The sequence below is a fragment of the Atractosteus spatula genome, chromosome 25, assembly GCF_055471065.1.
Source record: "Atractosteus spatula isolate fAtrSpa1 chromosome 25, fAtrSpa1.hap1, whole genome shotgun sequence".
NCBI classification, from domain to species: domain Eukaryota; kingdom Metazoa; phylum Chordata; class Actinopteri; order Semionotiformes; family Lepisosteidae; genus Atractosteus; species Atractosteus spatula.
This window is the reverse complement of record NC_142730.1, coordinates 9903591-9923532: the sequence shown is the minus strand read 5'-3', so window position 1 is coordinate 9923532 and position 19942 is coordinate 9903591. Positions and strand designations below refer to the sequence as shown.

At 44.3% G+C, this 19942-nt stretch overlaps 3 protein-coding genes across 3 annotated transcripts; all 3 read right to left on the bottom strand.

Annotated features, from left to right (window-relative positions):
• Positions 1 to 3206: 3206 nt before the first annotated feature.
• Positions 3207 to 4613, bottom strand: LOC148815377 (fish-egg lectin-like). The gene is made up of 4 exons (XM_088905687.1): positions 4538 to 4613; positions 3984 to 4229; positions 3446 to 3788; positions 3207 to 3348 (listed from the first exon to the last, which is right to left on the bottom strand). The coding sequence occupies exons 1-4, from the start codon at positions 4611 to 4613 to the stop codon at positions 3207 to 3209; spliced, it is 807 nt and encodes a 268-aa protein (XP_088761813.1).
• Positions 4614 to 9662: 5049 nt separating this feature from the next.
• LOC148815376 (fish-egg lectin-like) lies at positions 9663 to 11105 on the bottom strand. Its single transcript, XM_088905593.1, has 4 exons — positions 11057 to 11105; positions 10417 to 10662; positions 9892 to 10234; positions 9663 to 9804 (listed from the first exon to the last, which is right to left on the bottom strand). The coding sequence occupies exons 1-4, from the start codon at positions 11103 to 11105 to the stop codon at positions 9663 to 9665; spliced, it is 780 nt and encodes a 259-aa protein (XP_088761719.1).
• A 5683-nt stretch (positions 11106 to 16788) lies between these two features.
• Positions 16789 to 18225, bottom strand: LOC148815375 (fish-egg lectin-like). Its single transcript, XM_088905592.1, has 4 exons — positions 18150 to 18225; positions 17555 to 17800; positions 17018 to 17360; positions 16789 to 16930 (listed from the first exon to the last, which is right to left on the bottom strand). The coding sequence occupies exons 1-4, from the start codon at positions 18223 to 18225 to the stop codon at positions 16789 to 16791; spliced, it is 807 nt and encodes a 268-aa protein (XP_088761718.1).
• Positions 18226 to 19942: the final 1717 nt, after the last annotated feature.

Genomic DNA, 19942 nt, shown 5'->3' with positions numbered 1-19942 from the left:
TGCCCTGGCACAGCTCATAACACTGATTTATCAGACTAAGACCTAATTACTCTCTCCCAGAAAGATGGTGCAAACGAAATCCCTTTTTGCAGAAACCTGGAAGAACAGAAAACTCAGTTTTATCTCAGTTTGTTAAACCTTAGGTTATAACAGGGCCAAGATGATGACTCTTTCAAATGCCACAATCAGTTGTGTGTTTTGTATTCTTGCAAAGCTCAGAAGCTTTTACTTTCCTCGGGTTTAGACGAATTCTCCTATTTTGTTGTAAAACAATACGAGCACACTACTAGAAGCTCAAAATGTGAATCAACAGAGATCCTCTCGGCTCCTATTTCCCCCTGGAGTTCAAATCTGCTCATCGGTTATGAAATGCCGCCCCCTGCTGGATAAATACTGATAATAAAATCAATTGCATGAATTTTTTGTAGTATGTCGCCCTCTGTCGTTGTTTTTTGTTGTCGTACAGCAACGATGAGCACTTTAAGTAATAATGTATTTTCAGAATATTGCAAATTATTTAAGATACCCTTCAGGCTGATCCCTTTTTCTTTACAAACTATATCTACAGGTTTATTCATGAGTTGAGCAAACTACTTGTTAAGCATCTCCAATCCTGGTCCTGAAGGGCCAGTGTACCTGCAGGCTTTTGGGTATCTTCAGAAAGCCTGACATGCAAAATTTGATTAAGACATCTTGCTTTCACCTTAGAAATAGTGACCAATGCAATTTCTATCGGGGTCCAATGCAGATTGCCTGATTCATGCACTCAGAGGTGTTAGTGGGGCCAGCAGGGGGCGCTCACCCTGCAGTCCATGTGGGTCCTAATGCCCCCGTATAGTGACGGGGACACTATACTGTAAACAGGCGCCGTCCTGCGGATGAGACGTAAAACTGAGGTCCTGACTCTCTGTGGTCATTAAAAATCCCAGGGCGTTTCTCAAAAAGAGTAGGGGTGTGTCCTGGCCATACTTCCCATTGGCCCTTACCAATCATGGCCTCCTAATTATCTCCATCTATGAATTGGCTTCATCACTCTGTTCTCCTCCCCACTGAGAGCTGGTGTGTGGGGAGCATTCTGGCGCAGTATGACTGCCGTCACATCATCCAGGTGGGGCTGCACACTGGTGGTGGTGGAGGGGATCCCCATTACCTGTAAAGCGCTTTATGTGGAGTGTCCAGAAAAGCACTATATAAGTTTAAGTAATTATTATAGTTATTATTATTACAGCTTGATTTTTGCAACTCTTTGCTCTATGAGCTTCCTAACACTCTTCTCGGGAAGTCGTGTCCAAAACTCTGCAACCAGACTTCTAACTTGGCAGCATATTACTCTACATTATCTACATTTTGGTGTATTTTGTGATCGTGCCTTTTCTGTGGCTGCTCCACTGTTATGGACTGCCCTTTCTCAGACCCTCAGACAAATTCTTTGACTCTCTTCAAATTCAAAACTCAGCTTTTTACTAGGGTTTACGTCTGATTGCTGCACACTCTCTCTTGTATGCTCTTGCTCGTGTTTTTAAAAATGTTCTTATTACCCAATCCCTACTGTGAAGCATGGCGGAAACAGAATTGTTATAGTTCTGCTTCTCATTTCTGCTCAGCAGGGACTGGACAAGTTGTCAAACATGAGTGCAAACTGGATGGAACAAAATCCAGGAAAGTACTTCAGAAGCATTTTCAGTCAGACATAACTGGGGTTCAGACGTACTTTTAGCCAGCTGCCATATCACCCTGCAGCTCACAACTGGCAGCCCACTGACGCTCAGCAGGTGGGAGCCTGGTCAGTACCTTGATGGGAGACTCCTGGGAAGAACTAAGGTTGCTGCTGGAAGAGGTGCTAGTGGGGCCAGCAGGGGGCGCTCACCCTGAGGTCTGTGTGGGTCCTAATGCCCCAGTATAGTGATGGGGACACTATACTGTAAACAGGCGCCGTCCTTCGGATGAGATGTAAAACCGAGGTCCTGACCCTCTGTGGTCATTAAAAATCCCAGGATGTTTCTTGAAAAGAAAGGGTGCAACCCTGGTGTCTAGACATAATTTCCCATTAGCCTTTACCCATCATGACCTCCTAATAATCCCCATTTCTAAACTGGCTACATCACTCTGCTCTCCTCCCCACTGAGAGCTGGTGTGTGGGGAGCGTTCTGGAACAGCTTGAGAATAAATAAGTCCAGGTTCTCCCACGGCCCAGACAAAGTCTGGATTTGAACCCCACTGGAGAAAGAATCAGACCATTAGCAAACCCCAAAGAAAGCCAATCAAGGAAAAGAGGCACATAGTGCACCATATGTGAAACATTAGTGCAGACTTGCAGCTGTAAAGGTGGCCAAAGAAGCTTCATCCAAAGTGAATTCATGAGTGTCAGCAATCCTACAATCAACACATAGCAGTTTAACATTAAACAAATGAGACTTTGATCCCAAACAGAAATTGAGGAATATTGACCAGCTAGTTCCATCCTGTCAGCCTTCTAAACATTTAATCATATTGATTTGTGCTCTCCTTAATGTTTCACTGTTCACATTGGAACACCCCTCTTCAACTTATTCCCCCAATTTCATTTGGTACTTCAACAGTGCTACCTAATCCTCAAAATCTGGCATCACCTACAGGTTTGGCAAGGTGAACTACACCTAAGTATCCAGCTAGCCTAAGATACAACTAAGTATCCAGGTTTAGTTGTTACTTCACCCAGATTAAGGAGCTGCTTAAACTGTACAGTTGCATATTTAACTAGTTCTCAACCAAATTGACACTTCCCTGTTGAGTTCTCAGGTTCTTCCAGTCACAGCCTTTTGGAAAGGCTGAATACACTCCAGTTTCACACACTTGAAGAGGACGAAGGTGCGCCAAGCATGAACTATTGTTTCCCAAAACCCTTGTTAATTACCCATAAATATGAGAAGCTCCACAGGTTACAGCTACTTGAAGGCAGCATGTAGGAGTGTATGGTACAGTTGTCCAAGTAGTATCCAAGATACAGGCAACTGTTGCCTCCATTTCTGAAGATCAGAGGCTCCTTGCCTTGAGTTTACTTGAAGTGCAAGCAGACTCTGCAGATGAGGCTCTTGAACTACATTCAATTTGCAAAGTTAAACAAAGAGACACCATCTAGGATTTCCAGGCTATTTTATTTGGCTCAGATGGCAGAAGAAACTTCCACATCTGCTGCTCTCCTCCCAGGACCAGGTCATACAGGCTGCTCAGACCTGGCACCTCTGGACCCGGCCATCTTTGCACACAACCCAGAGGATCCCTCGGTCATAGGACACATGCCTGGCCACACCAGCTGCCCTTAGAGCCCACCATCTACTGCCAAAGGGGTTACAGGCATCAACACCAAGCCTGCAGGAAAAGGAACAGGGTTAGAGCAGCCTAGAATTAGGACAGTCATTCACACACCCATGTGTGTTATCCCCTCCCCCAGTCACCCCCAGCTCACCTCTTGAAGACCACTCCATTCCTGTTCACCCCATACACACTGCCATCTGAGCCCACCTCCACCAGGGACAGGGAGCCCTGAATGGGGTACCACCTGTCAGAGCCTTTGCAGGAATCCCCACTCACATCCAGCTTGACAAATATCCGGTCCAACCTGTTCACTCCCCAGCAGCCAAAAGGTCCACAGGAATAGTACTTTAGGGAGCCCACGACAGGAATCCAGGGGATATTACCCTGGCCAGCATACTGCAGCACAGGCCCACTGTTCAGGCAGAAGATGGAATTGGCAGCATTGACACCAACCACAAACTTGTCTCCACCAGCATCAATCTGGATGAGGGCGCCTGCAGAGGAGAGCAAGGAATACAGCTGTTCTCAGGAGGGGGCAGTGCAGTGCTCATCCCTCCGTTACTAGGGAGTGAAATAGCTGCCTTCAGCCAGAACACTCATTGACAGGTGGCCTGGCAGAGCCAGATGGATTCATGGAGAGACCCTGAAAGCTACCATTTCCAACCCCTATAGATCAGCTGTAGCCTCACCTGGTTGCACTGGGATCCACTTCCCCCGAAGCCACTTGAACACAAGACTGGCGACACTCACACTCCAGAGCCCTGCTGGCCCCACACTCACATGTTTCCCCCTCATTGCCAGAGAGACCCAGCTGTTGCCCTGGTAGATGACCAGGTTGTCTGCATTGTCAACTCCACACACCCTTCCAGCACCAGCATCTATCTGCTTCAGACTGCCAGGCACAGCCCGACACTGCAGGGCTTCAGCCACAGACACTGGGGAGGAGAGAACACCACTGGGTCAATGATCACCAGCCAGATCAGGTGGAAGGAGCCTGGGCTTAAGGCAACATGGGATCATGAGCATCTGACAGTGATGGACTAAAGACACAGGACAGGAGAAACAAGCCAGTGCATTAATGCATCAGGAGTATAAACGAAAGGTATTTTTTTAGGCAGCATCCATACTCAAGACCCAATCAGCTAAACTGAAATCCATAAGTACTAGCAGCATGCAGTTGTTCCTCCTGCACCTGCCCTTATACTGCCCCTTTTAATTAGTTTGTAGTATATCCAAATCTTACCTAGAAGACATCCCACAAGTAAACACAACAGACAACCTCTCCCTTCCATGTTGATGAGTGATCTCACAAACCTCATGTATAGTATAAACCCCCACAGTGGCCTTTATATACTCAAGACTGCTGGGCTTCAGCTCCTACACACACCTGTCTAACCAGGTGTTAAATTGGACCATAACGAGCTGCTGATTGAATCATTCAAGTTTCAATTACTGAAGACATCTTTAATTATATTCTTTCCATAGACCTTATCCTCAGGGTGTAGGAATCATGGCAACAAAAACTGAAATTGAAGCCCAGTGCTTCAGATAGTCATGAGCTGGATTAGTACTAATATCAGCAGGGACATCCTCCAGTAGTGCAGGTCAGGGGTGGTCACAGGGACAGCTGGCACACAAAAAACTCTGTAATTGTTTAATGCAAAAAATAACTGAATTAGATAACGAGACGTTTAATTGCAAAGCTGAATATTTTGTTACTCTTGTTCTTTGTCCTGAGATATTTTTTTTTCATTTCAGATTTCATCTCCCAGATTAAAGATTAAATTTTTCTGAGCACTGAGAGGAAAATATCTGGGCCCTAGATTGAAATATTTAAAGTCCTGTCTTGTTATCTCAGTTAATCTCATAAGGCACAGGATTAGTGATAATTAAAATCTATGACAGCACAAGTTACTGCATTCAGAATGGGGAATTAATGACACTGTAGCTCTTAAAGCATCTAATTCACGAGTGACCATTTGGACAGCACAGTGGTGTGGATTTTAGGGCTGCAGCCTCACAGTTCCCGGGGTTGATGTCCAGCTGAATTTCCTGCTATGTGGAGCTTGCATGTTTTCCATGTGGAATTTCTCTATGGGACCAGTTTGCTCCCATTTTAGAAAGGCAACCTGGCTTTTCAAAGTGGTTTATGTAAAAAGTAATGTCAATGATTAAAAAATTGCAGTTGGAGAAAGTGAGGACATTCAAAGGAAATGATAGATTATGGGAGAAAGTGATTCCAAGGAAGATACAGGAAGAATGGTAACAGGCTCAAAGAGATTAGAAATCCCAGGTGCAGAAATTGATGAATGGAAACAGTGCACAGGAGGCATTATGTGGGATCAAATCCAGGACTGGCCAGGTCTCCCATAGTAACAGCTGGCTTGAGCCACACACCTCACCTCAATGAACTGAATTATTGTTTTACTCAGCTTGAGAGAACCAGCAGAGGCCATTTTTAACAATGGAATTGGGCCCAGCGGTGTCACTCTTTTACTATAAGAGCTGAACAAGTGAAACAAGTGAAACAACTGTTTTCAATGGGTCCTGACAGACCGGAAGGTAATACTTTACAGAAGTGTCATGACCAACTCAGTCCTGTATTCTGTAACCTGTTTCAGAAGTCACTTCCCACTATTACAGGTCTAAGTTTGTGGAAGTTTAGTGTTCCCCTGATTTAATTACTGTTTTAATAATTAATAATAATTTCTTACACTTATATAAGAAAGTGGACACTCCACTCAAAGTGCTTTACAGGTAATGGGGATCCCCTCCACCACCACCAGTGTGCAGCCCCACCTGGATGATGCGCCAGTCCGCTCCCCACACACCAGCTCTCAGTGGGGAGGAGAGCAGAGTGATGAAGCCAGTTCAGAGATGGGGGTTATTAGGAGGCCATGATTAATAAGTGCCAGGGGGAAATTTAGCCAGGACACCAGGGTATCACCCCTAATAATTTTGAGAAACACCCTATGATTTTTAATGAAATCATACAGTAGAGTCAGGACCTCTGTTTTACATCTCATTTGAAGCATGGCACCTTTTTTACAGTATTGTGTCCCCATTGCTATAACTGGGGCATTAGGACCCACACAGACAACAGAGAGAGCGCCCCCTACTGGTTTCACTAACACCTCTTCCAGCAGCAACCTGAGCTTTCCCAGGAGCCTCTCATCCAGGTACTGGCCAGGCTCACACCTGCTGAGCTTCAGTGGGCTGCCAGCTGGGAGTTGCAGGGTGATATAGCTGCTAAATTTTATATGCAGTAATATACAGTATGACGAGCTTACCCGACACTGGTCACTGCCTTGGCACAGCTCACAACACTGATTTTTTGTACTAATTTCATTTTTAAGTTACACCAACCAAGATAATGATTGTATCAACTGCGGCAATAAAATGTGGGTTTTTGTATTCTGCAAAGCTCGGGAGCTTTTAGTGTTCTCAGGTTTAGTCTGATTCTTTTATGCTCTAGTAAAAAAAAAGCGGTGCAAGAGCTGCACATTGCTAGAGGCTCAAAACACAAAGCAACAGAGCTCCTCTCAGCTCTGATTTTGCCCTGGAGCTGAAATGCTCATCAGTTATTAAATGCTGCCCCCTGCTGAGAAAATATTGAAGAGGTCACTGAAATATAAAAACAATATTTTTTTAGTATGTCATCTTCTGTTGGTGTTTTAGTCACACTACATTTATGTCATATTTAAAGTATGTCAAATTTCTATCACATTGCACATTAATTGAAACCCAACAGACTGAGTCTTTTCTCTTTATAAACTACATGTTTAAGCTCATTTATGAGTTGAGCAAACTACCTGTTAAGCATCTCCAATCCTGGTCCTGAAGGGCCATTGCACCTGTCCGTTTTCAGATGTCTTTAGAAATGGAAGCTGTTGATGAAATTCAGTTCAACTACCGATGAGCTCATTTATGTTAAGAGTCGATCTGGGATAAAACCTGCAGATACACTGACCTTCAGGAACCAGGATTAGTAACCACTGCTACACTGCTGCATCATCTTTTCAGGGTTGTGAATGATTTGCTGGCTGCATCTGACTCAGGGGCTCTCAGTATTCTTATGCACCTTGATATTAGTGCCCCTTTGTGCTCAAATCTTGCTCAAATGCTTGCAGACATTCATGTCTATGAATTGTGCTGTTTTTAACCAGTTCCTCTTACATTTGACTGGCATGCAGCATTTTGTTTCTCATGGTCCTCATAAATCCCTCATGGCCCCAGTCAATCGCGGTGTGCTTCAGGGTTCAGTCTTGGGCCCATTGCTCTTCATTATCTATATCTCCCTTCTCACTCAGATCATATGCAAACATGGTCTTCAGATTCATTGTTATGCAGAAGACACATTTTGCAGATTTCCATTAATACCTCTTCCCCCTCTGATCTTTCACCTTCATCACTTATCTCTTGACTGTGTAACATGAAACTCTTGCTGACATCAAATTCCTTGAAACTTAAAAGTGACAAAACAGAACTTTAACTGGTTTGGAGCAAATGTCAGCTGGGAACACTTTGGGGAGCTTCACAGTAATGGTGGATAGCTTCTCCATGAAGGCATCAGGTACAGGTAGAAATCTGGAAGTCACACTTAATCCTCTCCTTTCTTTTAAGCCCCATGTGAAAAAATTTGATTCAAAATCTTTTTTCAACTTACAAAATTTCCCCATATCAGGCAATTTCTATAAATGTCTGATGCTGAGGGCTCAATTCATTTATTGATAACATCAAGGCAGCTGTGTGCTCTATAGGCCTCCTAGTATTCTTCTCAGTAAATTGCAATATGTGTAAATGTCTGAAGCTAGGACTTCTATCCCACAGCAGAACAGGGCAGCGTATCACTCCTACTCTTAAATCTATACATTGCTCCCCTATAAAGTCATGTATTCAATATGAGATCTTACTGACTTTTAAAGCTCTGAACAACCGAACTCCTCCATATTTACACTCCTTCCCATATTCTCCACTCAGCTGAGCTTGGTCCCTTGCTCACTGTACCTGGGACTAAATCTCAGACTCTCAGTAACTGTGTCTTTTCTGACTCTGCTCCATTGTTATGGAATTCCCTTCCACCGACTCCTCGAGAGACAAATAAGATTCTAAACTGAAACTCACCTTATTACTAGGGGAATGTCTGATTGTCGTACGATTTATCGTGAAGTTTTTATGTTTGACTTTTTATTGTATCTTCCTCATAATCATCATTCCTTAATCATTATGTACAGTGCCCTTGTGTCTGGAAAGGTATTTTATAAACAAAAAAATTGCAATATTTTGTTTCATGATAAAACATTTTACGAAACACAATTGGAACATTTTGGTGTAAACATGCTGTACAAACAGCACAGCCCCCAGTCCTACTGTGAGGCATGGTGGAGACAGTATTGTCACTGTTCTGCTTCTCATTGCTGCTCAGCAAGCACTGGGTGTTGTCAAACATGAGGGCAAAATGGATGAAGCAAAACCCAGGAACTTACTAGAGAAATATTTTCAGGCCAAAGCTACATCAGAATAGCATCAGAATGAAGTGCAGATCCTTCTGTAGACATGTGCACCATTACTACAAAGACTTGCAGCTACGATTGCTAGGAAGGGAGCAGCTACCAAATAAATTGAATTCATGCGTCTGAGTACTTATACAATCAACATACAAAACCGCAATACCTTCACCCTCAGATTTCAAACTTGAGGGAGAGAAATAAGAGCAGGAAGAATTACAGATGACAGGAGAACATTTGACATGTAAAGTCTCCTCATAGTGGATAACTGAACAGCTGTTTCTTGAAGGTGCCATTATAGTAACTTCAACAACACAGCTAGTTAGTTCCAGACTATCACAACCCATTAAATGTTTTTCCTTGTGCTCTCCTTTGTGTGACTTCACTGTTCCACTTTGATTAAGTCCTGCGTTGACTTAATCACTGTTTACTAGACTAATCGTCGTTGCAGAGACAGTCTTGAATTTCACTTGAAACTTCTAGGGTGCTACCTAATCCTCCTAAAATTGGCATCAGTTACAAGTAGTAGGTGAAGTAGACCTGAACTCTGACATCTACCGGCATAGATGAAGAAAAGTTGCAGTAGGGCAACTCTTGAAATTACTCCACCACAAGTCAGACATTTGCATTTCCATCCAGCATTGGATTTATTAACTAGTTCTGCACCCTTCTTTAGAGGCACTAGAAGATGCTTCAAGTGTCACCTGAATGAGACCATTTCCTTTATTAGAAGGAGGGGGAAAAAAAAAATCATGTACTGTAACATCACCTAGGATTTCCAGGCTATTTTAATTGACTCAAAAGACAGAAGAAACTTCCACATCTGCTGCTCTCCTCCCAGGAACAGGTCATACAGGCTGCTCAGACCTGGCACCTCTGGACCCGGCCATCTTTGCACACAACCCAGAGGATTCCTCGGTCATAGGACACATGCCTGGCCACACCAGCTGCCCTTAGAGCCCACCACCTCCTGCCAAAGGGGTTACAGGCATCAATACCAAGCCTGCAGGAAAAGGCACAGTGTTAGAGCAGCCTAGAATTAGGACAGTCATTCACACACCCATGTGTGTTATCCCCTCCCACAGCTCACCTCTTGAAGACCACTCCATTCCTGTTCACCCCATACACACTGCCATCTGAGCCCACCTCCACCAGGGACAGGGAGCCCTGGATGGGGTACCACCTGTCAGAGCCTTTGCAGGAATCCCCACTCACATCCAGCTTGACAAAGATCTGATCCAGCCTGTTCACTCCCCAGCAGCCAAAAGGTCCACAGGAATAGTACTTGAGGGAGCCCATGACAGGAATCCAAGGGATATTGCCCTGGCCAGCATACTGCAGCACAGGCCCACTGTTCAGGCAGAAGATGGAATTGGCAGCATTGACACCAACCACAAACTTGTCTCCACCAGCATCAATCTGGATGAGGGCGCCTGCAGAGGAGAGCAAGAAATACAGCTGTTGTCAGTATGAGGCAGTGCAGTGCTCATTCCTCAGTTACTAGGGAGTGAAATACAGTAGCTGCCTTCAGTCAGAACACTCATTAACAGGTTATGAGGTGTTCAGATTTCTCCATGATCAATTTCTAATTGAAATTGATCAGCTGTAGCCTCACCTGGTTGCACTGGGATCCACCTTCCCCGAAGCCACTTGAACACAAGGCTTGCGACACTCACACTCCAGAGCCCTGCCTGCCCCACACTCACATGTTTCCCCTTCATTGCCAGAGAGACCCAGCTGTTGCCCTGGTAGATGACCAGGTTGTCTGCATTGTCAACTCCACACACCCTTCCAGCACCAGCATCTATCTGCTTCAGACTGCCAGGCACAGCCCGACACTGCAGGGCTTCAGCCACAGACACTGGGGAGGAGAGGACACCACTGGGTCAATGATCACCAGCAAGATCAGGTGGAATCAGCCTGGGGTTTAGGCAACATAGGATCATTTGCATTTGACACATTAAGTGACTAATCAAGACACAGGGCAGGAGAAACAAGCCAACAGAGCATTAATGCATCAGCAACAGCCAAAGTGAACAAAGGTTGTCACACATACAGTAGGGGAGTATAAACAAGTTCTTGCAGAACTTCCTAGCAGAAACATCCAAGACATTAATTTAATACAAACAGTACTTAAAGCATTAATTAAGCAAACATCTATACTCAAGATCCAATTAGCAACATGCAGCTATTTCACCTCTAGCAGCATTTACACTACTGCTTTGAATTTAATTAAAGCAATATCCAAACTTTACCTAGAAGGCATCCCACAAGCAAACACAACACACAGCCTCTCACTTCCATCTTTAATGAGTGATCTCACCAATCTCACACATACAGTAATACAACTCCCAGCAGTGGCCTTTATATACTTAAGACTGCTGAGCTTCAGCTCCTACACACACCTGTCTAACCAGGTGTTGAATTGAACCATAACGAGCTGCTAATTGAATTATTTCAATTGCAGAAGACTGAATCACTGGGCACGTTTAAAGTTCTGAGTTTGTGGAAAACTTCTGTAATTATACCTATAGCTAAAAAAAAACCCTAATGAATTAAATGATTTCTGTCCAGTAGCACTAACTTCAAAACAACATTAAAGCCCCTCTTGTGTTAAATGTGGGCTAAAATAGTTTTAATAAAACTAAATGCTTGACATTTAGTTCCAGTCCTCGTCCTGATGGGTCAGTGTACAGTGCCCATTGGTTTTCTAGGTGTCTTCAGAAATGGAAGCTGTTGACAAAGTCCATTTAAGATACCGAGGAACTGATTTATGTTAAGAGTTCATCTGGGATAAAAACCTGCAGACATAACCTTCCAGAACCAGCATTAGTAACCACTGCTACACTGCTACATGTGAATGAGTTGATAGTTGCATCTGACTTGGAAGCCATACATATTCTTATAATCCTTGATTTTAATATGGCTTTTGACACAATATATATTTTAATGCTGCTCTGAAGCTTGCAGACATTCTTGACTATCAATTGGGCTGTCTTTAAGTGTGTAGGCACAATGTCAGGACAGCCCAAATGAAGCAGACCAGAGACAGTGGCGAGATGAATTTTCCTCCTTTATTCACGATGTGTGCACAATGGGAGTTCCACAATACAATTATTGCCATGTACATAGAAAGCACCAGATGTTTCAGGTGGGGGTGGGTGATCAGTTTTGGATTTTTTGTCCACCCTGGACTGCTTTGATCTCTCTCCATTGGTGAATTTTCCCACCCGTGTCTGTGGTTAGACCCTTGATCTTGTTTGCAGAATGCCTCTACAATTTGCAATATTCATGACATTGACCTACATATTTCTGATCGCAAAGCTGTATTATTTAATGTCTGTATCCCTCTTTCGTCAGTGAGATGTAAACGCACAAATTCATTTTGGAAATCTGAAATCTCTGAACCCCTCTGATTTCTCTAATGCTGTGCTTAGTATTCCCCTTTTACAAAACTGGTCGTCTACAGCAATTGACCTAGTCAATGATCTAAACAGTGTGTTGAATAGTACTTTGGATAAACTTGCTCAGTTTTCTTCAGGTGCACCTCTCCATGGTATACACACCTGAACTTCACAATCTGAAACTAGCTGGATGGTGTCTGGAACCATCTGGCCCTGTGCTTCACACTCAGGCTCATAATGAACACCTGCAAGTCAACAGAGTGTCACGTTCGTAACCCCTCCTCTTAAGGACGCTCCAGCCCTTCCTTGTTTTCTACTCATCCCCCACACCTGCTCCCTGTTCCAACCCCCTTTTCAATTCTCCTTAAAAGCCTATTCACTCACGTTATTCAGGGCTCTGTATTGGTTTCTGTACCAGGTGAGTCTGGGACCTGGAAGTGCCTGGTCCTGTCAAGCTTTTAAAGTTACTGTTTATGCTGGTTCTGACCTGGTTTCCGTTTTTATTCTGTTTGTCTTGGATGGACTGCCTGGTTTTGGATTTTTGCCTACTCTTGGACTCCACCTAGGACTTATTTCTGGATTGTTTGCCTCGGCCACACCTCCCCCAAACACCAGCACACCATGGACATGCCCCCTGTTTTCATTCCCGACTCCCGTATGCCTTTTTCCCCATGTTTCCTCACTCTACCCTAGATTGTGTCGTCTGCATAGGGTCCTGAAAGAACACTTTGTTACACAGAGCTGCTCCAGCTTCTGCCAGCTCCTACATCTCTGATACAATTAGCTCAGGACTAGGACATCAAAAACTCCTCTTCTTTGTCTCATGAAACCCCCTGACAACTCTGCTCTCTCTGCCACCCCTGACCTCTCTCTTAAATCTATGCAATTGTTTCAATCAAATATTGATGCTATACAACTACAATGATCTGAATCAAGCCTCAGCCCAGTTCTTCCAGTTTACCTTAATTAACTCCCATCATTTAAAAAAAAAAATAACCACCTATAAAAGAGCTTCCTGTTGCCTAGATCCCATCCCTACCTCTCTACCGAAAGCTTGCCTCCCAGACATCTGCCCATTAATTGTCAACCTCATCAACATCCCTTTCCCTGGGTGTGTGTTCCCTACTGGCTTAAAGATGGCATCTATCACTCCTATATTGAAAAAACCTTGCTTGGACTCTGAAGTAATGATGAACTACAGACCAATCTCTAATCTATTGAATGTTTTAGAACATGTTGTTGCACATCAGCTACCGCTCAAATCATAACACTGAGATTGCGCTTGTCAGGGTTGTGAACAATTTACTTATTGCCTCTGACTCAGGGGCTATAAGTATCCTTTTGTTGTTTGATCTTAGTGCTGCTTTTGATAAAGTAATTCATTTCGTGTTGCTAAATCGCTTGTAAGCTTTCTTGTCTATCAGTGGTACTGACTTTTTTATTATTGATATGCTCCATAATGGCCAGATTATACGCAAACATGGTCTTCAGTTGCACTGTTCTGCAGCTGATACTCAGAGTTGTGTTAAAACCTCTTCCCCCTCTGGGCTCCCCCCTCCTTCACTTGTCTCTTGTTTATGTGACATCAAACTCTGGTCGACATCAAATTCCCTGAAGCAAAATAGTGACAAAACAGAAATTTTACTGGCAGCAAATCTGGATAAACTCTCATAGTAATGGCTGATGGCTTCTCCATTCACGTGTCAGCCACAGTCAGGAATCTGGGAGTCACAGATGATCCTCTACTGTCTTTCAAGCCCCTTGTGAAAAACTTGTTCAGGATATCTTTCTTTCACCTTAGAAATATTGCCCCCACATTAGGCAATTTCAATCAGTGCCCGATGCTGAGTGCCTGATCATCAAGGCTTGATTTCTGCAGGTCTATACTCTACGGGCTCCCAAACCCTCTTCTCAACAACTTGCAACATGTTCAAGACTCTGCAGCTAGACTTCCCAGTCACACCACACCCTGGCAGGATATCACTCCTACACTGAAATCTCTACATTGTTTGCCTTTAAAGTCACATATTTAATACAGATTATGTTACTGACTTTCAAGACTCTAAACCATCTGGCTCCATCATTCATCTCTGAACTCCGCCATGTTTACACTCCCCCTCGTGGGCTCCAGTCAGGTGAGGCTGGTCCTCTGCTCACTGTCCCCGGGACTAAACCACGGACCTTCGGTGACCGAGCCTTCTCTGTCCCTGCTCCAGGTGTTGTGGAATGATCTCCTCAGACTCTACGAGAGACAGCTTTTTTAACTCTCTTTAAATCCAAAATTAAAATTGACCTTTTTACCAAGGTCTACATCTGATTGCCTACAGTCAATTTGTTAGTGTTCTTGTTTTTTTTTTCTTCATTTGCTTTTATTGTACTTTTCTTGTCTTTTTCTTTATTCATGATGTACAGTGTCCTTGGGGTTGGAAATCAGTGTGATTATGGCCATCAGAGGTGAAATGAGAAACAGGCTTGGAGAAATCTTTAATCTTTACAGCCCTGACATGTTTCTCGAAAAGAGTAGGGGTGTCCTGGCCAAATTTCCCATTGGCCCTTACCAATCATGGCCTCCTAATAATCCCCATCTATGAATTGGCTTCATTACTCTGCTCTCCTCCCCACTGAGAGCTGGTGTGTGGGGAGCGTTCTGGCGCACTATGGCTGCCGTCGCATCATCCAGGTGGGGGATACACACTGGTGGTGGTGGAGGGGATCCCCATTACCTGTAAAGTGCTTTGAGTGGAGGGTCCAGAAAAGCGCTATATAAGTGTAAGCAATTATTAAATTATGTTCTCTGAAGCGGTCTCCAAGTCTCCTTCCTGTTTCCCCAATGTAGATGGCTGGGCATTTACTGCTCCATAGCAACCCCAGGCCATGGGAATGTTGAACTTGGTGTCCCCTTCTTGAACTGCAGAGATAGTACATTCCCCCCCCCCAGCCCAATGGTCCCTGGAAACCAGTTCATACCAACTCTTATCAGGGTGTTGTACCACCACCATCCAGTCCTCTCCATCAAGGGTGTATTAAGTCTCCCTTGCCAGTCCATTAAACTACTCAGCTGTCTATTAATAAACATAAGGAAAATGCTTCACTAGTACTTGCTTGAATTTCGCTGCAGCTGTTTTCCACTCATTTTTGAAAGTCTACCCTATCCCCACTGAGACCCAGCCCAGGACTGCACACCCTCATGACAGCTGGACCAGCTGCTATTGCAGGACTCGGGGATTTTGCGTTCACTAAACAAGAAAAAATTAGACTTACTGGTCTAAAAATGGGCCCTTTAGCAGAATGAGCAGTCGCACCAATGCAGCCAGCTCATTTGTTCCTTGTCATCCTAATCCCCTAAGGAAAAAGATGGCACATCTTCCATTTTCTTAAGGTACTTTCATAATTTCTACTGGTGCTTCATGTTTCACTGACCACTTTGAGGAAGATAAGAGACACCCGGGAAGTGAGATATCATTTTTGTGTTTTTGTATGTTTTTGCAAACTATGCAGTCTAGTGGCTTGACATAGGCTTTGGGCTCAAATATAAAGATGGTGCCTGTCCTTGGTCAGTAAGATAAGGGGCATGTATTTAGTAAGCTGGCTGTACACCCAGAACATGAAAAGAACCAATTTGTCTAGTCTGCAACTTAGATATAATTAATTGGCAGGTGGTGCTGTTTTATCATTCGTTTAGATTAGGTCATAGTAACTGTGGTTTAAGGGATAAAGAACCATCTTCAGCTACTTATTCAAGTCTGGTGGCTGCAAGCCAGACTTCCATACGCATATGAATAAAGAGACTTCTGCTTCATAGATACATGAACTTTTTCATTTGTTTGACACTCCAACTGTAATCAAGTCCTTTAGGGTGACTTTGTCAGTGCTTAATCAGACTGAAGAAGCAGTGTTTCAGGAAGTTCCTTTGGTCTTTCACCCCCTTTGAAAAGCCTGAATTTAATTTGGTACTTCTACAATGCTACTCTACCTCATCCTCCTAATTTAGGATCACCTACAAGTTCAACTAGGTGAGCTAGTTGAAACCAACATCTATGCAGGTTAGATTTTTCTTTTTGCTTGTATAGATCCGACGTTACCTCATTCCCTTTAAAAACATCCCATTCCTGTAATTTTCTACATAACCAATTCTCAATTCACACCTTTCCATTATCCCTAGCCTTCCAAAAAGGAAATACATCTTACTGTGGCTACTTCTACACACTTGAAACAAGATTTCACAATTATCCCTTTTAGCCTTCATATTAATGATTTTCTATGGCAAAATTGCATTGCTCCTCCTCAGCTCTTAGGGCTTCTATGTCGAAGCAAAGCCTCTTGGGTTCAACCATCACCCTTCCTTGCTGGTAATACAAGACATCAAGTGCATGATTAGATACAACTGTTGTGTCTTCCCAATGAGATCTTAATGAGGGCCTTCATTTCACTTCATAAAATGGCATTAGGCCTTATTATCAGATTAAGGGGGAAAAGAAAAGAACCCACATACACCATCTAGGATTTCCAGGCTATTTTATTTGGCTCAGAAGGCAGAAGAAGCTTCTACAACTGCTGCTCTCCTCCCAGGCCATACAGGCTGCTCAGACCTGGCACCTCTGGACTCGGCCATCTTTGCACACAACCCAGAGGATTCCTCGGTCATAGGACACATGCCTGGCCACACCAGCTACCCTTAGAGCCCACCATCTACTGCCAAAGGGGTTACAGGCATCAATACCAACCCTGCAGGAAAAGGAACAGGATTAGAGCAGCCTAGAATTAGGACAGTCATTCATGCACCCATGTGTATCATCCCCTCCCCCAGCTCACCTCTTGAAGACCACTCCATTCCTGTTCACCCCATACACACTGCCATCTGAGCCCACCTCCACCAGGGACAGGGAGCCCTGAATGGGGTACCACCTGTCAGAGCCTTTGCAGGAATCCCCACTCACATCCAGCTTGACAAAGATCTGATCCAGCCTGTTCACTCCCCAGCAGCCAAAAGGCCCACAGGAATAGTACTTGAGGGAGCCTGCAACATGAATCCAGGGAATATTGCCCAGGCCAGCATACTGCAGCACAGGCCCACTGTTCAGGCAGAAGATGGAATTGGCAGCATTGACACCAACCACAAACTTGTCTCCACCAGCATCAATCTGGATGAGGGAGCCTGCAGAGGAGAGCAAGGAATACAGCTGTTCTCAGGAGGGAGCAGTGCAGTGCTCATTCCTCAGTTACTAGGGAGTGAAATGGCTGCCTTCAGCCAGAAAGCTCATTGACAGGTAGCCTGGCAGAGCCAGATGGATTCTGGGAGAGACCCAAAAGCTACCATTTCCAACCCCTATAGATCAGCTGTAGCCTCACCTGGTCGCACTGGGATCCACCTTCCCGGAAGCCACTTGAACACAAGGCTTGCGACACTCACACTCCAGAGCCCTGCTGGCCCCACACTCACATGTTTCCCCTTCATGGCCAGAGAGACCCAGCTGTTGCCCTGGTAGATGACCAGGTTGTCTGCATTGTCGACTCCACACACCCTTCCAGCACCAGCATCTATCTGCTTCAGACTGCCAGGCACAGCCCGACACTGTAGGGCTTCAGCCACAGAAACTGGGGAGGAGAGGACATCACTGGGTCAGTGACCACCAGTAAAATCAGGTGGAAGCACCCTGGGCTTTAAGCAACATACGATCACGAGCATTTGTTGCTTTGACTACTGAAGATACAGGACAGGAGAAACATCTCTTCACTTAGTGGTTTTCACACATGGTATAACTTATAAACAAGTGTTCACAGACCTTCAATAGCACATGGAAACTTCCAAATCATGGATTAAATCCAATCAGTACTCCAGACTTTTTAGCAGCAGCTATACTCAAGATCCCATTAGCAGTGTGCAGTTATTCCTCCTCTAGCAGCCCTTATACTGCCACTAATTAAAACAATATCCATATCTTACCTAGAAGACATCCCACAAGCAAAAACAACACACAGCCTCTCCCTTCCATGTTGATGAGTGAACTCACAAACCTCATGTATAGTATAAGCCCCAGCAGTGGCCTTTATATACTCAAGACCGCTGGGCTTCAGCTCCTACACTCACCTGACTACCCAGGTGTTAAATTACAGTTTAACGAGCTACTGATTGAATCCTTCAAGTTTTAATTACAGAAGACATAATTATTTGAACTCTTTCCACAGAACACATCCTCAAGCTCTGCGCTCAAAATCCTGATGAATCTGATTAGGACTAATCTCAGCAGGGCCATCCTCTTGTAATACAGACCAAGGGTAGTCACTTACCTGGTGTAGCAGGACTTGCTCTGAAACATATTGCTAATTTGAATATTTGGTTACTCTTGTCACAGACCCCTTTGCCCAGATATTTTTCAAATTTCATCACCCAGTTTTAAAAATACTTTTTTTTCTCAGAACTCAGAAGAACTTTTCTGGACCCTGATTTGAAATTCCTCAATTAATCTGATGTGGGAGAGGATTAGTGATAATTATATGACAATTTAAGAAAACACGAGTTACTGCATTCAGAATTAATGATACTGTAGCTCTTAAAGCTCCCAATTTACTAGCAATCAATTGGGCTGCACATTGGTTTAGATTTCAGGACTGCTGCCTCTCAGTTTCTGGTTTTGATTTCCTAATGAATTTCCTTTTATATGATGTTAGCATGTTTCCATGTGGATTTTCTCTATGGGACTAGTAACCTTTCATTTTCTAATAAATGTTGGCCTTGTGCTTCTGTGTTCGCACTCAAAGGTACTCAGTTATTCTGTGTACAGACAGACAAGGTTTGTGAGGATAATATTGCTCTTTGTGTTTCCTGCCCTGTATGTGTAGTCTGCCAGTCGATGAGACCTGCAGTAGACTAAATGCGTGTTTCCTTGGTAGTTGGATGGATGTAAAAAAACTGAAAAAACAGTACATATAACAAAAATGACACTTCCTAAATTTAAAAGTTGGAGGAGAGATGGGAAGAGGGACAGCAAGGAGACCTGGAGAAGGAGACCTGTCTTCCACCGAAACAGACTTGAAATGAAATTTCACACAGACCCCCTGTGTCCCGATGGTCTTCCCTCCTCTAGAGAGCGTTCCGACCCTTTTTGTGTTTTAGTTTCATTATCACGTACACCTGTCCCTGGTTTCACTGTATATTATTTAAACCTCGTGCCTCTGAAGCTCGGGGCTCTGCATTGGAAGATGGCCGCCCGGAGGCCCGCCTAGCACCAAGTCGCCCCACATCTGCGGCTTGAGGGCTTAGGTCTCCGAATGGCGTCCTGACCAGCTGAGTCCAGGGCTCGGGGCCATCCCTTCCTTTCCTACTGTGTTTTCCCCATAGCCCCTTTTCCACTCACTTCTGGGTTATACCGTCTGCACAGGGTCCTAAACCTTCACAGGAGTTAGGAAAGGCTCGCATAACACCTTGAATACCATCCATATATACTCTGAATGGGGCAAGACAAGTGTCCACATCCAAAATGGAAAGAGAGTTACAGTAAAGTGAGGTAAACTCAGCCTTTGTTTCCAGTGCCCTGAGAAGATCAGTGTTAGGAATCCCTGGTGGGAAGATCCAAGGATCCTGTGCAGACGCAGGCACGGGTAGTAGATGAGGCAGGCGAACAATCCAAAACGAGAGGCAAGGTCGTGGTCAATAGGCGTAAGGTAAATCGTAATCCAGGGAGAACACCGGTGGCAAACAGTCCGAGGCGAGAGGCGAGGTCCAAAGTCAAAAAGGCA